General features: G+C 40.1%; 1 protein-coding gene across 1 annotated transcript in view; it reads right to left on the bottom strand.

Annotated features, from left to right (window-relative positions):
- Positions 1-328: 328 nt before the first annotated feature.
- Positions 329-20162, bottom strand: part of MPP4 (MAGUK p55 scaffold protein 4) — a 30106-nt gene continuing 10272 nt past the window's right edge. The window contains exons 4-20 of the mRNA XM_050340631.1: positions 18355-18432; positions 17569-17649; positions 16873-17004; positions 16194-16275; positions 14965-15050; positions 14450-14521; positions 13811-14007; positions 12695-12759; positions 11910-11927; positions 10859-10897; positions 7141-7182; positions 6181-6351; positions 5348-5428; positions 4298-4391; positions 3389-3497; positions 1633-1767; positions 329-795 (exon numbers count right to left, since the gene is read on the bottom strand). Of these exons, the coding sequence (XP_050196588.1) occupies positions 604-795; positions 1633-1767; positions 3389-3497; positions 4298-4391; positions 5348-5428; positions 6181-6351; positions 7141-7182; positions 10859-10897; positions 11910-11927; positions 12695-12759; positions 13811-14007; positions 14450-14521; positions 14965-15050; positions 16194-16275; positions 16873-17004; positions 17569-17649; positions 18355-18432 (1674 nt within the window). The 3' untranslated portion in view covers positions 329-603. The remainder of the gene's footprint in view (positions 796-1632; positions 1768-3388; positions 3498-4297; positions 4392-5347; positions 5429-6180; positions 6352-7140; positions 7183-10858; positions 10898-11909; positions 11928-12694; positions 12760-13810; positions 14008-14449; positions 14522-14964; positions 15051-16193; positions 16276-16872; positions 17005-17568; positions 17650-18354; positions 18433-20162) is intronic.

Consider the following 20162-nt stretch of genomic DNA (forward strand, 5'->3'; position numbering starts at 1 on the left):
GTGCTAAGTCCAGGTTCTGTCAGTTTGTACTCACCTGAGTTGATGAAACAAAACAAAAGACATATTACATGTATTATGAAGGTAACTGTGGTTTCTGGAGAACTTAATGTTATGCCAACACCACTCCTACCTTAAAAGGTAAAAAGGACTAGCAGCAAACCACTACCTTCATAAATAACACACTCTGCTCACAGACAGGAAGCTAAAAGAGCACACTCTGGACTGAATATTGTTTGTGAGAGTAAGGCTTCCAGAATGTACAGGTATCACAGTACCTGATAAAAAGAAAGGACTTTTCTAAACCTATGTATAAGCAAATTACACAAATACATCCAACAAAATAGATTTTTCTTTATTCTTGTAATTGAGTGCTCACAGTATTTCCTTTTTTTTTTTTTTGTACAAAAGTGGATACAACTTTAACATAAAAAGCTCAAGAGCTACACAGAATGTAGTATGATTATATGTCCTGTAGCAGCTTCTTTCGTAATCCTCTTCCAAATCCCTTACATACAAAGATAAATTCTTGCAATCCTGACATTAGGATTATTCTTGAAGTAAAACATAAGCTGTAATCTTTCTGAAGCTGCCTCCTGCTCAGAATTAGGGCTGAGTGTCTGAGCATATCCATACTGCAGGGACCCACTGGGGTTCGTCCTGTGCACGATGTACTGCAGACAGCAGCTGTGCAGATGCTTCTTGTAAATTGTCATTCACAATCACTTGATCAAAGAACTGACCGAACTGAACTTCCATTTTCTTAGCCGATTCTTCCATCTCCTGTAAATCTTCTTCCTGTGAGACAGAGTAAGTCTATAAAACTTTAAAAAATTGTGTAGAGAAACATACCTGCACAGCACCTCCAAAGCACCTTGGGCCACATAAGCAAGAGGTGAATAGATAGTGCCAGTCTATTTTATTTCAGCAGAGAATGTCAGGGACTGGAAGGCAAATCCACTAACGCTTGTGTTCTGATCCAGATTTTATTTTATTTCTCCAGTGTTTATGTTTCTTTCTGTCATAGCCATTATGATTCATTTCCATATAGTTATGGACTGTGGTCTTCAAAACGTTAAGATGCTAAACTTGACTATGATTTGCATGGAAACAATTGTGACAAAGCACCATATCATTCTAAATATAAGGTATGCATTTCCTACAAGCCAGATCTGTGTTTTATCTATAGAACTAAGTATAGAATTGATACTGATACTGCTACTGAGCACATGTGAAATAATAATACATTCTTATAAATATGTGAAAAAATAGTTTATTAAACTATATATGAATGAAGTGCATTCCAGGTATTTCAGTGCAAACAGTAAATGTATGTGTTGACTCAAATATTGATGTTAACTAAAACAAAAATATGCAAAATAGCTTCTCCTTTAAAGACATTTTGAAGCAAAATGCCTCAGCCCCCTAGATACAAATTAAAACTCTTATGCTTCAAAGCAAATCTGGAGAGGGAAAAAGATCCCAACCAAATGAGACAAGAATAATTAGATTTGATCCTAAAGACACAATAATCTTTTTTTAAGAGTTAACACTGTAAGATAGTAGAATGCATTATGTTCTAAACACAGAATCTCAGATTAATAAACTCAATTCTCTTTTATTCCCAAATCTCACCTTGAACTTCATGTTCACGTAGTAGTCCGTAATGATCCTGGCATTTTTACGGGTCTGCCTCATGCAGCTTATGCTGGGTGGCTTGATGAATATAATGTAGGGCTTTAACTCATGAGTCCGGGCTAATTGTATGCCCTGCAAATGAAGAGTAAAAGCAAGTTTAAGTATTTCAAGTGGATTCATCCCACTTTTGCTCCCATAAAAAGCCAGTTGTTACAACATGCTGTTATCTCCAGACCTAGGAGGTATCTTTGTCAGGAACACCTACTTGAAAATGGTGTCACTGATAATCCCTGGACCAGATATTGTTAACCAGCTGTACCATACAAGGATCATTTAACTCTGCTTGGTAACCTTATTAGGAGATGCTTTCAACATCGGTGAATGACAGAACAGTGTCATTAACAGATCTCTACAATCAACTACATAAAAGATGCATTTGAAACCTGTGCTTTTTTAACTGTTGGGGAGCTACCTTTAGAACAAGTACACCTTTATTGTTCTATATTGGAAGAAAGTATCCTGCTTTCTGTAATCCTTGTGCTGTGTAACATTCCCTAATGCTAATAAGCATTTTCAAATTCCTGCAGAGCAGTAGAGAACTAGAAAAAACAAACAAACAAACAAAAAAAACCCCATAGCATGTAAAGCTGGTCAAGCCACCAGATTTAAAATCAAGTATGCAACTCAGCAGTTATTCTCCTAACTCACTGCTGTTTCTTCATATCCCTCCCAAAACTTGTCCTTTAAACTCACACCCTAAAAAACTGATAGGGGCACATCTGTTCAAGTGGCAAGATTACACACCCCACCATCCAACACATCTCTTTCTCCCTTGTGCTTAAAAATGTAACAGAAGAAACCCAAGGAGATTTTTAGATCTGAAGACTGAGGTGTGACCTGATCTGCCTCTTACAGCAGTTTGAGTTTTGGAGTAGTACCCCCACAGGTCATGTAATTTAACATCTATTTTAAGCAGCACAAACCACTGCTAACCTAAGGCTCCAACACACTGACTCTGTGTAATTAGATGGAAATATCCAAGTTTACTGCGATATGGTGTCTCTCTTTATATTTGGTTAGAAAATATGTTGGAACACCATAGCCCAAACAGCTCCCAAGTACTAAATATACAAGTAGTTCAGAAAAGCTTGGCAAGATTTTGCTGGACACAGCTCTAAGTACCTTAAATATGTTCCAGCACAGGCTTTTATTACCCTTATCTTCATCAGCAAATTCAGTGCAAAGATAGAAGGGAAAAAATAATGTGAATAGTGTCTAAGTGAAGGAGTAGCTTACTCTTAGCTGTTACTTCTGAAGAGAAAAAGAGGCACACTATAGTGCCCTGCTTATGCTTGATTACTTTAATAGTTGCTGCTTTTACCAGAAGGTATTCAGAGATTGGTGACAGAAGGACAGAATTCTCAACTAACAGGGCTTGGAGGAGGAGGAAATCTCATGCAACAATCTCCACATGAAAGAATAATCCTTATTTGAAGCAAGCATGAAAACTCATTTCTATACCATCCAAACTGGTCATGCAGCTTGCTGGCCTGAAAACAAATGAGTTGTCTGGACATATTTGTCACTGTAGTACCAACCACCCCCCCAAGACCCATGCAAAGAATAATCTATTATGAATAGGCACCATGAGGTAAAGTGAAAAACAAAGCAAAGCAACACCATTCCAATAGCTCAAGAATGTAGGGAAAATTATTTTTCCTTCCAGAAGATTCCCTGCCCCTTTCCCACTCACCTGTGGTTCTAAATCAATGACACAGATCTTCCCTTCCTCCAGGACTGTTCGCACGGCATCAATACTGGTACCGTACAGGTACCCTTTGTATTCCCCATACTCCAGCATTCTGCAACAGGGGTGACAGAGAAGGACAATGAAAGAGCATTTGAGACTCAAAAAGATTCCATTTAAAGGTGAAATCTTCAAATGTAGTCCAGTGATCAGGACTGAATGGTCATAAAACATAGTGAACACTGATGAATGACCTTCACCTTTGCTCTTCCCTGCTACGCTGGACACAAAATCAAAACCACCAAAATTCAACATCTCCAAATTGTGCATTTTGTCCTCATCATGTTGTTACAAATTTTGTGTTCAGAGGTTGTGATTTTAATGATGCTTGTCAACTACATACTACAAATGACTTCATAAATCCAAGATCTAGAAACACTTGGCACAGCTCAATGACTGTAGCTTCTGGTGCTGAGCTGGTCTGTCTTAGAGAGATTATTGATGTATACAAAGGAGCAGACAACTTTTTAATGTTTAGCCCTTACAGTTCAGCTGCTTACATGTCATCACTGCAGAGATCCTGCAACAGAGTTGTAGGTCAGGAACAGGTTTGACTCACTGCTCAATTTTCAAAACAGTCTGGTTTCCAGGAGAGTTAACTCATAACTTACACATCTAATGAGCTCAAGACTAAAGATCCCACTTTCTTTTAGAAGGATTCTGAGATTAAGTGTGGGGGAACCATTTGCAACACAAACACAGTCTTTGAAGCGACCGTCTCAAGTAGTTTGACTCAAATTTACACGAAATATACATAGTAAGAATGGAGGAGCCCAGACGTGGGACCTAAATACAAAACTGTGTCTTCTTGGATCATGTTAAGTAACAGAAATGTAATTCACCTCTCCTTCTCACCTGTGGCTGTACACCATGTTTTCAAAAGTTTCCTTGGATACGTAGTGATATTCCCGACCATTCATTTCATAACTTTTCTGAACACGAGTGGTGTCTGAAAGGAGATACACACAAAAAAATCAGATGCAACTAAATTATTGTAATTTTATAGATGAAAATGAGAACTTCATAGATGACTATAAATCAGTATTTTCCTAAATAATAACATGAGTTATTTCCATTTGTTAATCCAGAGCAAAAGCCCTGTCTACTCTAATGGTTTCCCAGTGGTAAATCCTTGAAAGTTATCAAAGCATGACTGTATTTCTTGGAATGGAAGGAGAGTAGTTTAATCCAAATAGCTGACTCAAACCAACTGCTTTAGAACTGGTAGCACAACTATTTTACGCCTCTGAGGTAAAATTAATTAAAGGTCATTCAGAAAAATCCTCCAAGCTTTCCCAGCTCGCACCTTCCCTGTATCTAGGACCTTAAGCACAAAAGAAGTCCTGATTTTTCAACTAGCTTCAGCTCCATAATTCCCTGTTTGGTTATCTAATTCACAAGAACCAACTAAGCACAGGTAGAAACAATTTCAGTTGTTACGTCAGAAATTAAGCTGCATAAGTCTCATCTGAGACTAGAAGGTTAATAAGGAAAGCTGCAAAGCCTATTAAGCACCAGCTTCTGTTGCCTTCATTCTCATATCTGATCACTTAAACACTATGAACTTACAGTATCCCCAAGAAACATTTTTATTTTTATTTTAAATCTAGGAAAAGTAAACATCAAGATTAAACAAAATCATGTAGATAACCTTTACCTACATAAAACTTTCAATGGTTTCAGGAGCTGGGACTTGAAAATACCTTTGTTTGATTTGCCACAATGAGATAGATCATATTTTAAGCTAATCCTTACGAAAGCAAACAATACTGGCTTCCAATGGAGCTGAAGAAACAGCCATAAAGCAAAGAGTGTATGAATGCACAAAGGCAAGAGGGAGGTACTTGGCACTTCCCAATTATGTTTGAAGGAGACAGTGGAGGAAAGAGGAAAAACACGACATACGAGGTATGGCACTTTGAAACTCTCGTGGGTTACTTGTGATGAGCCTTCGCCTCAGTTCATTCACACCAACTCCTGGGGGACCTGAAGAGTTGGAAAAGCAACTAATATTACCAACAGGGTACAAATCACTTCCCAGCAATACAGCTGTACCCAGGAAGCAACTCGGCAATAGTATTTTAAAAGAAAAAAAATTATCCTATAATTTCATGCTTAGAAAGGACAGTGGATTTGCCTTTACCCAGTTGGCTTTATGAGCACCCCGGTACACTGAGGAACAGCAGCTTCCCTTCAGCCACTGTCATCAAAGTCCACTTGGGAGCTTGCAGCCCACTTAATACAGTACTTCCTATAGCAAACATTATTAAAGGCATCTGTAACTTTCCATACAGTCCATGACTGAGATAGTTCTAGTCTGGAGTTAAATTTCAAACATTCTTCTTACTGTTGTCATATCTATGCACTTAACATTGGTTGTAGAAATGCCTCCACATAAAGATGCTTTCTACTAAGTTACAAATGGCTTCTCATCTTTTTCAGTCCCAACTGAATATAAAACAGAACCACTTCCCTATTAAACTCCTTTATCAACCAGCAATCATAACTGTACAGCTTCTTCTAAGGACTTTATGATTATTGTTTTTAAACACTCATTATCTCAAGCAAAGAAGATGATACTTGCATTGAACCTTAAAACAAATAATGGGGTCAAATTATAATGATTCTTGAAATGATTCCTGCAATCAGCTGCAGGAAACCCCAGTGGTCAGACCAGGACTGCTCCCCTCTGGCACAAGGTGTGACCTCGTGGCCTGAGAAGGTGCCGAACCCCTTACCCACGAGTATGATGAGTCTGTTGCGGTCCGTTGGGTGCCGCTGGTACCTGACCACCTCCTCATAGGGAGCTGCAAAGGAGCTGCAGCAGCTGCTGGGGCACCGCGTGTAACACGACTGCTGGTTGGCCCGGGCTTTCCTGCGGCACAGGCGCAGGCTCCTGCGGAAACCAGCTGTGAGGGCAAAGACATCAGGACTGGAAAACACACCCCAGATGCAGGCAACTAGTTCTGTAGCTTGAGGGGTCTCTTCCTAAGCCACAAACGTAGTACTCCTTGTGAGCTTTTTGCAAAGTGAGTAGCAGTGAATATTCACTGCTGCGTTTGGTCTGACAGGTTGAGAGAACAGCTGAGCATTATATGGCAGCTAGAGAGTAGGCAAAAGTCACCTGAAAATTAGACTAGAATTAAAGGCCACCAAAAAATCCTCAAAGCAAGCTGAAGGAGAAGTTTCTGACTACATGAAGCATCCCTAGGGAACAAGCCAACTTTTTTTATAGTGTGTCTGGTTCGTTCCCATGAAGCAAATCAGGAACGTTTGCTCCAGCCTCCAGAATGTGTATTTTAAAGGTCATTAAGGTTTAGTATCAGGGAGAGGTTTGTGGCCCCACTTTACCATCCAACTGTGAAAACTTCTCATAGAGGTCTGCTTTTCTAATGAGAGCCCTCATGGTTATTCTCAATGGATGACAGAAAACACTATGCAAAATTAATCATGAAGGCAAATTTAAATAACAGTGGTCAAGTCTTGGCAGAAATTTAACAGGAAGGCAGATTTAAGTGGAGAGAATTAGCATTATTAGGAGGAAAGAGACTTCTTGAAGTTTGGAAAACAGAGTAAGCAGAATTCCATTTAGTAAGTCTTTAGGTGATATAAAGAACAAAGCATTTTATTTAATCTCAGACAAGCACTTAATCTAGATCAAGTCTCAATTATCTTACTTATCTTTAGTCACTGCATACCAATAAAGACTCGTTGACCAAATTCACCAAATTCTTCCTCTTCTAGAATACAAAGAACAAATACTCATGAAATAAAAAGGAACAGTTAAAGCTTATAAATTAGATGGCTAACAATTATTGCTGATCCCAAAGGAAAAAAAGAGTTTCAGTAAACATAGGGAAATACCATGCCTAATATAATTTTTAAAAAGCACAATATTCCATAATACGAAATATTAAAATATTTCACATGAGCAATGACCAATTCAAAGAGCCCATGTTTCTGTAAGAGAAAAAATAAACTTAGAAAGTCTTGGTGATTTCTAAATTAGATTTGAAACTCACCATTTTACATGTTTCATTCCTAAGGTAACTAGATGCCAGACAATGTTTTGAAATTGAAATTGGTGAAAAAAACCTTCACCTAATTTAAGCTTTTCAGGTGAAACATGACTTACAAGAATTGTTCAGTAAAAACAATAACCAGCAAGTCAGTACCTCAAAATCAGAAACAAAAAATTTATAACTAACTTTCTGCCCAATAGCATGTTTGGAAAATGCAACTTGCATCTGTGCTCCAGCATGTCAGCCTAATCTGCTTCCTCTGAGGCTTTTTGTCCCCATTCTGATGCTGTTCCTCATGAAGGCTTTACTATTCAGGTGAGACTTCTAAAATTCTGCATGCATTTTTTAAAAAATTAAATCTCTTCTACAAGGCTCAGCTGTTTTAGAAAGGTGATTTGAAAACATATAACCAAGGGGAAAAAAATTATGTCAGTGTTCAGCTTTTTCTTCCAAAAGGACTCCTAATTTCCCCCTAATCCTGCATGTAGTTATTCAAACTGTGTATTCCCTTTATTTAGGCCTTATTAAAGCAAGAATGAGATACAGAAGACATAGGCATGTCTTTAAAAGCAGTAAGTGCTTCAAGAAAGGAACATTTTCTTTTGCAAACTGGGAAATGCTTCTAGCATTAGAGTCTTTGATTTACAGTTCTCATAGGCACGCAAGTATCGAAACCAAATTAGATGCATATTAGTTATCTTTCCCATCTATGCACTCTTCACTACTTGTACCTCTACAATACAGTTTTATTCCTCCATTTTTATATGGCCTAAAAACTTGTTTATGACTGTAGAAAAAAATTACTTGGCATAAAACTGCTCCTTCAGGGCAATGTTCAGAGTACTGTTCAGCTGACGTATGCCCATATCATTTCTATCTTCAGGTCTCTTGAGCCAGCATTCAAGTATTTTTATGTATTTCTGCTTTATCTACACTCTGTTCTATGGTATTGGAGTGCCGTGTGGAATCCTACAGGGAACAAGCAACTCAGCTACTGGCTATTGCAAGAAGAGTGGTAGTTCCTGGTAAAGCAATAAACACAGATAAATTCTATCAGATTACTGTTTACAGGAGACAGGGAGAAAAAAGTTATGTTACCTTCTTTAAGCTCCTCTGCACATTCAGATAGAGACAGACATAAAACAATTAGTTTTGAGAAGACAGTCTATACTATGATTCTTTAAAAAATCCAACCAGTGTTGTCCAATGCATTTAGGGAATGTAGAAAACAGGTACTGCAGACTTTAAATCTAAAATATGCCTCTTCCAGCGTGAATTCTTAATTCTCAAAGTATAAGAGACTCAACTGCAGCATCTATGTCAGTACTGTACTGCAAAATACATCTACAACTACCAGTTAAAATGTAGAATAGCAAATATTTGCACCTTTATTCCTCTGACTGTCTGGATGTAGCAGAGAGGTGACTCAGCACTGAGCAGTGAACAGGATTTGCTACAGTAATCCCCAAGGGCAGCAATCAGAAACATCCTAGCCTGGAAACAAAAGACTGCCCTGGAGACCTGCTGGTTCTGCCCTAAAAGCTTTGGGCATTGCTTGAGAGGTGGAGGAGAACAAACCACCTGTGACAAGAGAAGAAGACGCAACTGGCAAGTAGGGACCTTGTGGGGAAGAGCAAGCGTAAGGTCGAATGACATTTTCTCCACAAGATTACCAAATATTTCAAATGAGGAGTTTAGCAGCAGAGTTCTTTTAGTGGAAAAATGATTTATTGTAGAAGATGTAAATTTTGCAGAACTCTGAACGTGCTGTAAATAGGTAGCTGTTTCCTAAATTAAAAAAAAAAAAATCCCATATTGGCTTGGTTTTATGTTTTAGACATAAATAATTATTTTTATAAGCATTTTCTTTCCCTGTGTGCCATCCATGCACTCAATCAGGAAGCCGGAACAGCTTTCCTCTTTACCACGTCAGCTCTTAGAGGCACTGGGGATTCAGGCCTCCATATTACCCTGAAATAATCCAATTATCCGCTGACATCAGTGCACACAGCTTGCACGGCTATAACCGAGTAGGACTGGATGACCAGACCTGGTGCTGAGGTACGGGAAGAGACACTCACGCTTGTGGCACAACAGGACAAAAACCTTACTGCTAAGGGAATCAGAAAACAAGAGGAAGACTTCAGGCAACAGGATTTCATATAATGGCTTTTCAAGCCAGAACGCCTTCTGAAGCTAAAATGACATCTTGGTTTTTGTCACCTGCTTGTTTTTGAGACGCTTGTACGTCTCTGGCCACCCTTCTCTCAGCAGAACCATAGCAAGGGATTAAGAGTTAGGTCAGAGGAACTCACCTGACTCAAATGTTTCTTCATCTTGTTTAGTAATCCAGACAGCAAAGGTATTAAAACAAATTCAAAATTTAATTCTTTTCCTTCCACATAATTTGAGAATCAGAGATCAGTTTTCCATCTCCTATCTGTCTGTCTCATATATACTTTCCTCAGATCCATCTACTCTGAGGTGACAAAACACAGCTCACCATACCCAAATTAATTGCCTCATCTCTTCCCACCCAGTCCTACAGGATCAGATCCCTCCAGGAGAGCTTTCTGAATTACCTTGGGAGAAGGTAGAATAAGCTGTGCTGCTTTAGGGGGAAACTCCAGCTAACAGTTTTCACATGTAGTATCCTGGTGGTCTAGGGGGTAAAGGCGCCGCGCTATCACCGCGGAGACCCGGGTTCGATTCCCGGTCAGGGCCACTCCCGGGCAGGTGGGGCTCGTTAGCCCTTAAAGGCAACCCACCTACGTCCTAAGGACCTCGCTGCCACCGTCCAAGCTCGCTTGGCCCCGGCAGATGAACCTTAGGATTAAAGGGTGGGCTCAGTTCCGCGCACACTGTGTCTCACCTAAAAAATCCAATGCGCAGGCTGGAAGGTGGAAAGACCTTCCCCGGATCTTCGCTCGCGAAGACTGGCCATTAAATTAAAAAAAATTCACATCTGAAAACCTCTTCCTGCCCAGTGCCTAAAAACCCATTCTCCTGAGATCAGTTTCTTGACAATGAGTTGTGTGTGTTCTCCAAGACTACAATAATCCGTGGCATTAAATATACAATAGGCAAAAAACGATGGTGACATAACACCGCAGTGCAAAACCGGCATCAAGGAGGTTGGATCTCATTCCAGCAGGGATTTTTGCACCAGTCCTCTTTTCAGCACAATGCTTGACCATAAGTACTGCACACCTGAACTGCAAATCGCTCATTTTAATGCACTAATACTGGGTGAGGGTTCCAGGGTATGACAAATAGAATTTTCTGTTATTAAGTTCACTAGGAGAATAAGTGGTTTTATCTGGGAAATAAAACAAGGCTTTTAACTAGCTACTTCCTTAAAGCAAATAAAATAATCTCAAGTGAATTCAGTTACCTGTTTCCACACACTTCTCGTCAATCTGCATGTCGTCCTCTACGGATCAACACAAGGGAAAAAAATTCATCTGAATCAGAAAAACACTGGGGAGGAAAAACAACCCTACAGATCTTACAAGACTGAACTGAGACATCAGAAAGAAAATACTTGAAGCTCAGATCATCTTAGATTTAGACATCTTTAAGGATTTTAACTGTTAACTCCAGTTTACTGATGTTCCTTGTCTTCAGGGAGCAAAAGGCTCTTCTTAAACAAGTGCTCTGAAGGACATGTGGCAGAGAGGCAAACATGCCTAATTTGAATTCTCCTCTTGAAATAATGAAAGGTTTAACATGGCTGTCAGTCTGTTTATACAGTAAATATCTATTTATTAAGTATTAACATGAGGTAATAGAATTTTTTGTCCTTTAAGTTTTAGAAGTCTATCTTCCCAAAAGGCTTTCCTTGAGTGTAGCTTAATATTTGGTTGATTTTATTATTCCTTTTACAAGGAAGAAAAGGAAGGATGGATTCAGCTCCCTCTCGATCCCCAGCCCACATCCATTCACGTCCCTGAAATGTGATCACATGAGCTCAGGGTGCTGCACTGTTTGTGTGCTCTGTTCCTGTGCCCCTCCAGACAGGCCTGGTGGGAGCTGTTTTGCAGTTACAGGGCAATCATCAGTATCTGTCAACCCCATCCTGCCCATGAGTATCCTTCAAGGAAATGCTCTCCCAGAGCTGCTCAGGAGAGAAAGAGGGAGAGGAAAAGAGAAAGAGGCAATGTTGCCTTTCTTTCCCCAAAGAACCCATCCAAACTCTCAGTTCCCTAACAGATCATGCACAGCTAAAGTTTCCACTTTAGGACAATGTAAGCATCTACCTTTCCAGGTGAAGAAAGGCTGAATTTCAATTATGTTAAGCACACAACATGCTAAGAACTTGGGTTTCTTTTGGATGTATTTATCAAAATGCCTCATTTCTGACAAGTTTTTAAAAAGCCTTTAAAGCCCTGTGCTATACTGGTTCCAGGTACAGAAATGCAGTGCTGTCCAGATTGATTTCCTACCTTCTTCCACAGTGCTTACTGCTCACAGCATATCCATTGAAGCAGTTAAAATGCAATAAAATCATGGTGAAAGAGAGCCTCAGCTCTAACAAACAAAGCAATCAGTGCAAGAAGAATCCTAGGGAATGAAACATTCTGGGATTTATCACAGGAGAAAAATTTTGTACTTCCATAAAGAACCATAGAAGAAAATGGGGAGAGAGAAAACAGGAAGAACACTTTTTTTCTGGGAATAATGACATGTTTACAGAAAGCTATAGTTGGCAGAGGATAATATTTCTGCTGGATTGTTACTGTGAATAAACTAAAGGGGAGTATAGCTTATCTCAGACCTCAAGAAAAGAAGTTCCAGCTTTCTCTCAATAGCTTTGATGAGAAAGAAACATTCTGAACATTGCTTCGCACTTCTCAGTGCAGAACTAGAAAGCCACGATGCTACAATTGTCACCTCAAGACTTATTTACACCCAATTATCCTAGAGAGAACTGGCTCTCCTGCTGAGCTCCTACATCTCACAGACTTCAACTAAGTTCAGTTCACAGCTTCTCTCATAGTGAGATCCCAAGCACACTGGAAACAGCCACCTCCACCACCAGTTTCCAGGTACAACTACCATTAAGGATTTGTTTCTCTGGATATAGTTAACACACTTCTGAGGTTACCATATGGCTCCAGAACAACATCTTTGGATCAAACTGAATTGTATGAGCTTCTATTTCAGTATCCCTGAAACAAAGACAAGATCTTTCTTTCCTACTGTACCATTTAAGTAACTTTTCACTCACACATTGATGATTTGAGACAGAGATGGGGCTGGAAGGGCTGAGACCACCAGAATTCTCGCTGCTTCCTACATAAAAATAAATTTATCACAGTTAAAGAAACAAAACAGACCACAAGCACATTATGCTCTAGTCAGATTCACTGTTACACATAGGATGAATCAGTACTGAACTGAGAGAGGACAACAAGAATGGAAACATTAGCAATGTTTTAGCCCACTGCAGAGTCCTGAAAGAAAGCAACATGCTACCAGAACTAGTGAAAGGCCACTCCCAAATCAGCAGCACAGAAGTATTTAGAGTTCACATGAAAGGACAGCAATATAAGCCATACTGTGGCACAGACACCTGGAAGCAGAAGACTGTGCTACAGGCAGGGGTAGTAGTACTTCTGCCTCAGTTACTACAGAGCCTCCTGCTTGCAGCCCAAATCAAACCCAGTTTGATTTCAGCTTTCACTACACAGACCACAGGTAGGTTTATTAGAGTACAAAGTGGAGCTTATCATCTACAATTGCACAGCCTTATGTTATCGTGGGGCTGACACACACAGGACATGTGGTTACAGGATCAAATTGAGAAGGGTGCTACAGCAGTTTAGAACTCCAATTCTGAAAGTGTGTAGTGTAAAAATAATGGGCTATTTATGCAGAAAATAACAGGCAAGAGATCCTTTTTCTTCCTTGAGCATTTTGGAGTTTTTTTTCCTCTCTTGTCTCACAGGAAATCTTTAAAAAAATACTATACTTTTAGTATCCTACTCTTCCCCCTGTCTTTTTTTTTTTTAATCATAGGTGATGGCCCTTAATAGTCTCTCCATTTCCACAAATCTTTCAGCTGCTACACTCCCCTAGATGTCTTAGCAACTAGCACAGACACTAGACAAGTGCTGCCAACTTCTTAGGTGGCAATTTAAGATGATGCAGGTGCTTTCAAAAGCTTGTTGTCACATAGATGCTCTTAAGGGAAGGAAAGGAAGAAGCTGGAGAACAGAAAGGGGAAAGATATTTATCAGATCTGAATCATACTGCTATAAAACATGGGAAAATTTTAAATGACAAAGTCTGAATAACTGGCTAATTTTTGAACTAGAAATCAGGAAAATTGTGAATTCTTTACCTTTTCAGAAGATGATTTGAGGGTATGAGTCCAGCACAGGCACTGAGATCTGAAACTTTCCTGGCCTGCCACCAGAGAGCATCATTCTGATCCACAATCTGGAGTATTTCACCCTTCTTAAAAGGCAAACCTGCATCAGCACATGGTATGGCAGGATCTTGCAAGGGCCAGTAATCTGCCATTGCTCGCACGTAAAGCTGGGAAACAAAATATACAAGAGTAAGTGGAAGACAGGATAGAACAGATGCGACATGAGCTTTACAATCACAGGGTCAGATTTTGCTGCAACTTAATTAAAGATGAAGACAAGTTTTAAAAACCAGATCAAGCCCCAAACCCTATCTGTTCATTAAGGAAGGAAAAACCAATTCATCTCGTACATTATGAAAAGAATTGACCCTCAACCTGTAGATCACCCTGAAAATGCCTCATTACACAACTACATTTCCATTTACTGCCTTTACTGCTTCAGCAACAACACAGTGATGTCAGCTGAGAGGTGGCCATAAAGGCAAGGTAACACTCTAAGGACTGCAATAAACTTCTAGGCAACATCATTTCTTTGTGTCACACAATTAGGCATTACTGCAGTAACTGTTTGCAGTAACAATCTGGAAAAAGAAGAAGAATGTTTCTTACTGTTGTTTGGTTGCTGACAGGCCGATCAGAAACTGGAATTAATTTGAACATAATTGTCCCCTGAGACAGGGCCTAAGTGATGAGAAAAGAATTAAAATATGGTAGGTATTCAACATAAATTATTAAAAACTGGTAGCACAAGCTTAACACAACATGGCTGTGAGGTTATTATAATGTCTGTATTACAGATAGAATTTAGGTAGAGTCAATGCATCAATACTAAATTTTTTCCAAAAGAAACTCAAGAATGAAATCTCAAAGTTTTGCTAAATCTTTTTAATTCAATGTTTCATTATAAGTATATATAATTTCAGCATTAATTCATACCAAATCTTTCTACTGAAATCTTGTTTAAATTAGCAGCAGGATCTGGTTAGACAAGTGATGTAAGGAAACAATCTAAATTTTCTGTTAAAGATTTCAAACTTTCTCCTGTAAGAGAGTGTGTAAAAGAGAGAGCGTACAGATAACCTTAAGGTACAAAGTAGAAAAAATATTTTAAAAATATTAAATACCAGAATATTAATAACTTGCTCAGGCTCAAGTCCCTCAACAGGAACTCCATTTACTTCCACCAGTTTGTCTCCAGCGTACAGCAACCCTACAGTGAGAGCAAACATGAAAACAGCAGCAGTTCCAGCACAGCACGGATTATCCTGGGTAGGCAAGGCAGGGTCACACAGATCTCCCACAGCTTGGAAAGCCAGCATCAAAAGTTTCCATACACCAGGTACGCAGGAAGGCATTTTGGATTTAGGCTGCATTGCCCCTGGAGGGGACTGCAGACTTCTGTGAGTCACAAAAAGCTTGTGCGTGGTTCAGTTTTATTTCCTCCCACCTCCCCCACACAACATCTTTACATTCTAGTGATGATTTGCCTTAAAAGTAGCATAAACATTTTAATAAGGCTCCATTTCCCAAAGTAACCTCTGAACCTATTCTAGCTCAACCTGTCATAGTAATAGACCGTGACACTTGGAATCAGACCCTCAAAAACTCCATGTATAGTGTGAGGTCTTGGGACTCCTCTCTGTCCTTTACATTAAAATCTTCACAACATTGTTTTCTTTCCCATTTTCCTTTAACTCAGTTAAAACATTATGCAAACTCAGAACTTAATCAGCTATTTTAAACAAGCTGGGTTTTCTTCTCTATACAAAGTCCAGAAAATACTAAAAGGAATGATTTTATAATGATTACAGTTGAATTTTACTTCTGATGTCTTACATTTTAATTACATTGCATTTCCTAAGGGACATGGAACACATTCAATTCTAGGATGACAAAGTAGTAACATTTCCAAGGAAACTCCTTGGAAGATTGCTTAGCACCTAATGCTGCCAAAGTGTTTAGTAGACTAGTGCCAAAAAGTATTACTACATATTCCTTAAAGCTCATTATCTTACAGAATCACAAATGACTGATGTTTTCCATTTGTCCATTAGGGAACGTGCTGGTATTCATGCTACATTGCAGTTTGGGATATCCAGGTATTGGTGCCAAGAATAATTATTGAAAACTGGGTTTGTATCTCAACTCAGTCTCAAACAGCACACTCATCTGAAAATTAATGAAGCTGCAATCAAATCACTGCAGCATATCACTATTTACAGAGCTGTCCAATGCACGTGCCTTCTGCTCTATGGTGGAACACTAATTGTAGAAGCTAAGCTGTTATCTTACTTCAAGTACCTTATTTTTCAAGTTCAGTTTTATGTATCACTTTATTTCAAATTCCACGTACCACTTCTGTCTGCCAGGCCACCATGGATCACACGGGCAACCGTGATGTCCCCTGTCAGCTCATGGCGTTTAATGGTGGCACCCTGGCGAAAAGGAACGAAGAGAAAACACGCTCATCACTGAAGGACCCCACCGAGATTCCTTCCATATCACAAGTCTGATGTTCACAACAACAAAAAGGCACTGAAAGACACAGCTTTTTTTACCACAACTTCCATCATACTAAAATAACCTCACTGATAGGTAAGATTTCTTACAGTCAATCTCAATATTACACCTATCTTCTCCTAAAACAGATTAGCTAAACTACACAGTGTTTGCTGCTTATGAGCACAAATGATTTCTAAAGGACTTTCAGAGTCTCTCCTCCCTTCATTTCTATCTTGGCCAAGGGAATAGCTCTAAATTCAGTTTGGTTTTATCCCATATAATGAAAATGCACCTGCCAAATGTTCAAACCCCAAGCAGACAAGGCACTGGACATCTCCAGTTGTACCTGCACTGTGCAGGACTAAGATGGGCTCCTAAAGCCCTTTCCAAGATCAACAATTCTGTAAAAACTGGACAAGAGTGCACACAATCCCTCCGAAATTCCTGGAAAGAAACCAGTGTGCATCTGATGAGTTATCAGTGCTTGTCTAAGTTAAAATAATTTGACAGATACCAGAAAGCTCCCTCACCAGAGGCTGGTTGTTCTTCACTAAGCAGACAATCCTCATAGCTTCTTCATTTTCAGGTATGTTGTCTGGCAGTGGTGGAAGGGTTGGTTCAAAATCTTTCTGGGCCACAGCATCATGAGCAGATAGCAATGCCTGTTACAAACAAAACCTAGCAAATCAACCAACCCATAAGCAAAGATCAGACAACAGCAGAGCTTTAAACAGTGACTGGTCAGAAAACAAAAATCAGTGAATAAGTTCCTAAGTGAACACAGATCCCTTGCACACAGTGATATTTTCTTCCTTCCACTTGGAAAATTAAACCATGAAATAAAGTTTTAGGAAAAGTTCCTCTCCATGCTTCTTCTGGAAAACTAAAGAAAAGATGAAACATTTCTGTTTGGAGCTCTAGGGTAAAGAATGCAGGCTTTGCAATTTCAAGAAAAATCTGGTTATATATATTTGTATCAACTGCCCATAATTGAAACCTTTGTAAGAAACATCTTTCAAACACAGCCCTTCAATAAAACACAGCCCACTGCAGGTATTTCAGATACACAGTCCACGTTTGATTTCACAACCAGGTTAGCTTGTGATTTGTTAACTGCGTCTCTTCTGGCTGCTTTGCCAGCTCTTGTGAACAGCTGCCCATCCATTTCCATTCCAAATGCCGACAGGTCTGTGAGCCAACTTTTCCTTTCCTTAGGCAGGACTTGCCTTGAAGTGTGGAGCGCGCAGGAGCCGTCTCAGCTCTTTGATCTCCCCGCACGGAGGGGCCTCGCGCAGTAACTCTGCCACCTGGTAAACGTAAGAGACAAAGCACGGGGATGGATTCTAGAGGACAATTCACTTAGAAAGCTCCAACTGAAATTAGAGGAGTATGATATGGAGACAGGGTTAAGCCCCCCACATTGTATGACTCAGAGGATGCCCATATGGCTGGGTCTGGAACTGGACAATATGACCACAGCTGCGCAACACTCAGTCAGGATTAATTTGGGTCAGGCACAGTGCCATGTGCTCTAAATTAGTTTTTGCTGCTATCCCTCAACCAATTCCATCACTAGTCTCAATTTCTCTACTTAGTCATTAATTCTCCCACTAATTAAAAGATTAAGAACCTATCAGCTATTATGAGTAGAAAAATCTAAAAAAGCTTTTGAAAGGCCTCATGTCAGACTGCTTGATTGTAGCCCTAATACTGAACCACACAGTTACATGCAAATAAAAATACCTTGTCAGTGGTTAAAACAAATACTGTGTGTTCCTTGCACTGGCCAGGACTCGTGTAGTCCAGTGAGCACAGCTGTACCCATTTCTCGTGCTGCCTCCCCAACCTTGACACAGTAAGGGTTGTCGAGTAATTTTAAAAATGTGCAAAGAGAGAATCTTTCAGCTTTATATCGTGAGACATCACCTGAGACACAGAACGTTTACCTGCAGCTGAGTAGATTCGTTTGGTATGAGTAAGTAAAGCAATAAACTCTGTATACACAGTCTCACCTCGCGACTCAATGCCCGTGCCTGCAGCGTGACAGGAACTGGTCTTTTTCCAAGATAGTGCTGGAGGCATTCATAAATCTGTTGCAGGCCATGACAGACAAAATGCAATGACAACACTGATCCGTTTACATGATTATATAGATACATGCACAACATACAATGGACAACATTGCATTTCTAGAAATTTCTCTGTCCAGCTAGAGCCAAAAAGCTTGCAATCTAAATCCTTAATGTCTAATGCATCTGGAATTGAGTCTAAAATTCACTGCCTTTCCATATCAGTTAGCTAGCCAGTTATCCTGGAGTTTTGAATTTTCCAATTGTCGTGGTTTTGCCCTGGCTCAATTTACTTTTATACTCCCACATACAATTACTATTAGTTGAGAGAAGGTTTATGCAGACAAAAAGAGACTGAATTAAAAAAAGTATGAGTATTTATTATTAATAAACTAAAACTAAAGAATTATATCTACAATAATTTTACTTAAGTAAAAGGTATTATGTATTTACAGAAGATACTTCTCCCCCCACTTCCCTTTATATCAGTCCAAGGAGGAGAAGCAGTCTTTTCTGTTCTCAGAATTCCAGCTCTCTCTCTCTCTCTCTCTAGTAACTCTGCAGCACTTTCGTCGCAGTTGGAACTTCTTTATTTCTCACTTATTCTGTGTTGGCCTCCAGGGCTGGGCCTACCCCCCTCCTGGGTTAAAACCGAAGGCTGAGGGTTACCCAGGTCCTGAAGGGTCTCCTTCCATAGACTTGCAAGGGGACACTTGCTTACTATGGATCTTCTTCCACAGGGTTACAGGGGATAATGGTTTAAGAGTTCACCCCTGTTTCCCTACGGAGGTCCCTCCCCATGGGAGAACAGTCCTTGATTGACTTCTCGGCATGGGTCTAGTCTGGATCCCTTACTCGGATCCCAATATCCCACCTGAGCCATTTTCTGCTCCAGCGTAGGTTCTCTCTAGCACCAGCAGCACGGATCCCACACATGGATCCCAACATCCCTACCTGAACCGTTTTGTGTTCCAGCGTAGGTTCTAATACCCGTCAGGGTCATAAATCTTCAACAGCAGCAGCATGGATCTCTCACTGAGATCCCAAGCTTATCTGAGCCGTCTCGCTCCAGCATAAGCATCGATCCTTTCGAGGGTCACAAAGTCTTTAACAGGACTCTGCCTCATCTGAGCCGCTTTTACTCCAGCATAAGGCTTTCTCTTTCTGTTAAAGTCACAAATCTCTGGTGCATCCACAAGCTCCTCTGTGAGCCACATGGGGGGTCTCTTCACCCCAACAAACTTCTACAGGTGGCAGGGTATTTTATTTTTCAGTCTTTACCCTGCTGAAGGGAGGGAGAGCGAAAAGGAGAAAAAGCAGTTTTCCCCCCTTCGAACTTTTCTTCTCTCTCCTGCGACTGCAGCTTTGACCTTGAAAGTCTTGTTATCTCATGGCTGGAATTCTTCTGCAGCGGTTTCTCGTCTAAGCAGTTCATTTTTTAAACTTTTTTTCTTCACTCTCTCACAAGAGAGAAGGGAGGTTTCAGTACTGCACCTGCCCCCCCCCGGGTCCAAGCCGGGGAGGAGGGGGCCTTGGCCCTCCTCGGGCCCACTACCCTTCTACATGGCTGCTGCTCCTAATTTCAACTGCGCCACAACCTTCTCTTCCGTTTTCTTAAAGATGTAATTAGCAAAGGCGTCACTGAACTTTTTGATTGGTTTTTTGTCCGGAAATCACCTGGACAAAACCATCCTCAGCCCCAGAGATGGGCTGGTGGGCAAAACCACGACACCAATAAGAAAAGCTGAATA

This window comes from Myiozetetes cayanensis, unplaced genomic scaffold (genome assembly GCF_022539395.1).
Source record: "Myiozetetes cayanensis isolate MyiCay16 unplaced genomic scaffold, myiCay2020 scf9, whole genome shotgun sequence".
In the NCBI taxonomy this organism is placed as follows: Eukaryota; Metazoa; Chordata; class Aves; order Passeriformes; family Tyrannidae; genus Myiozetetes; species Myiozetetes cayanensis.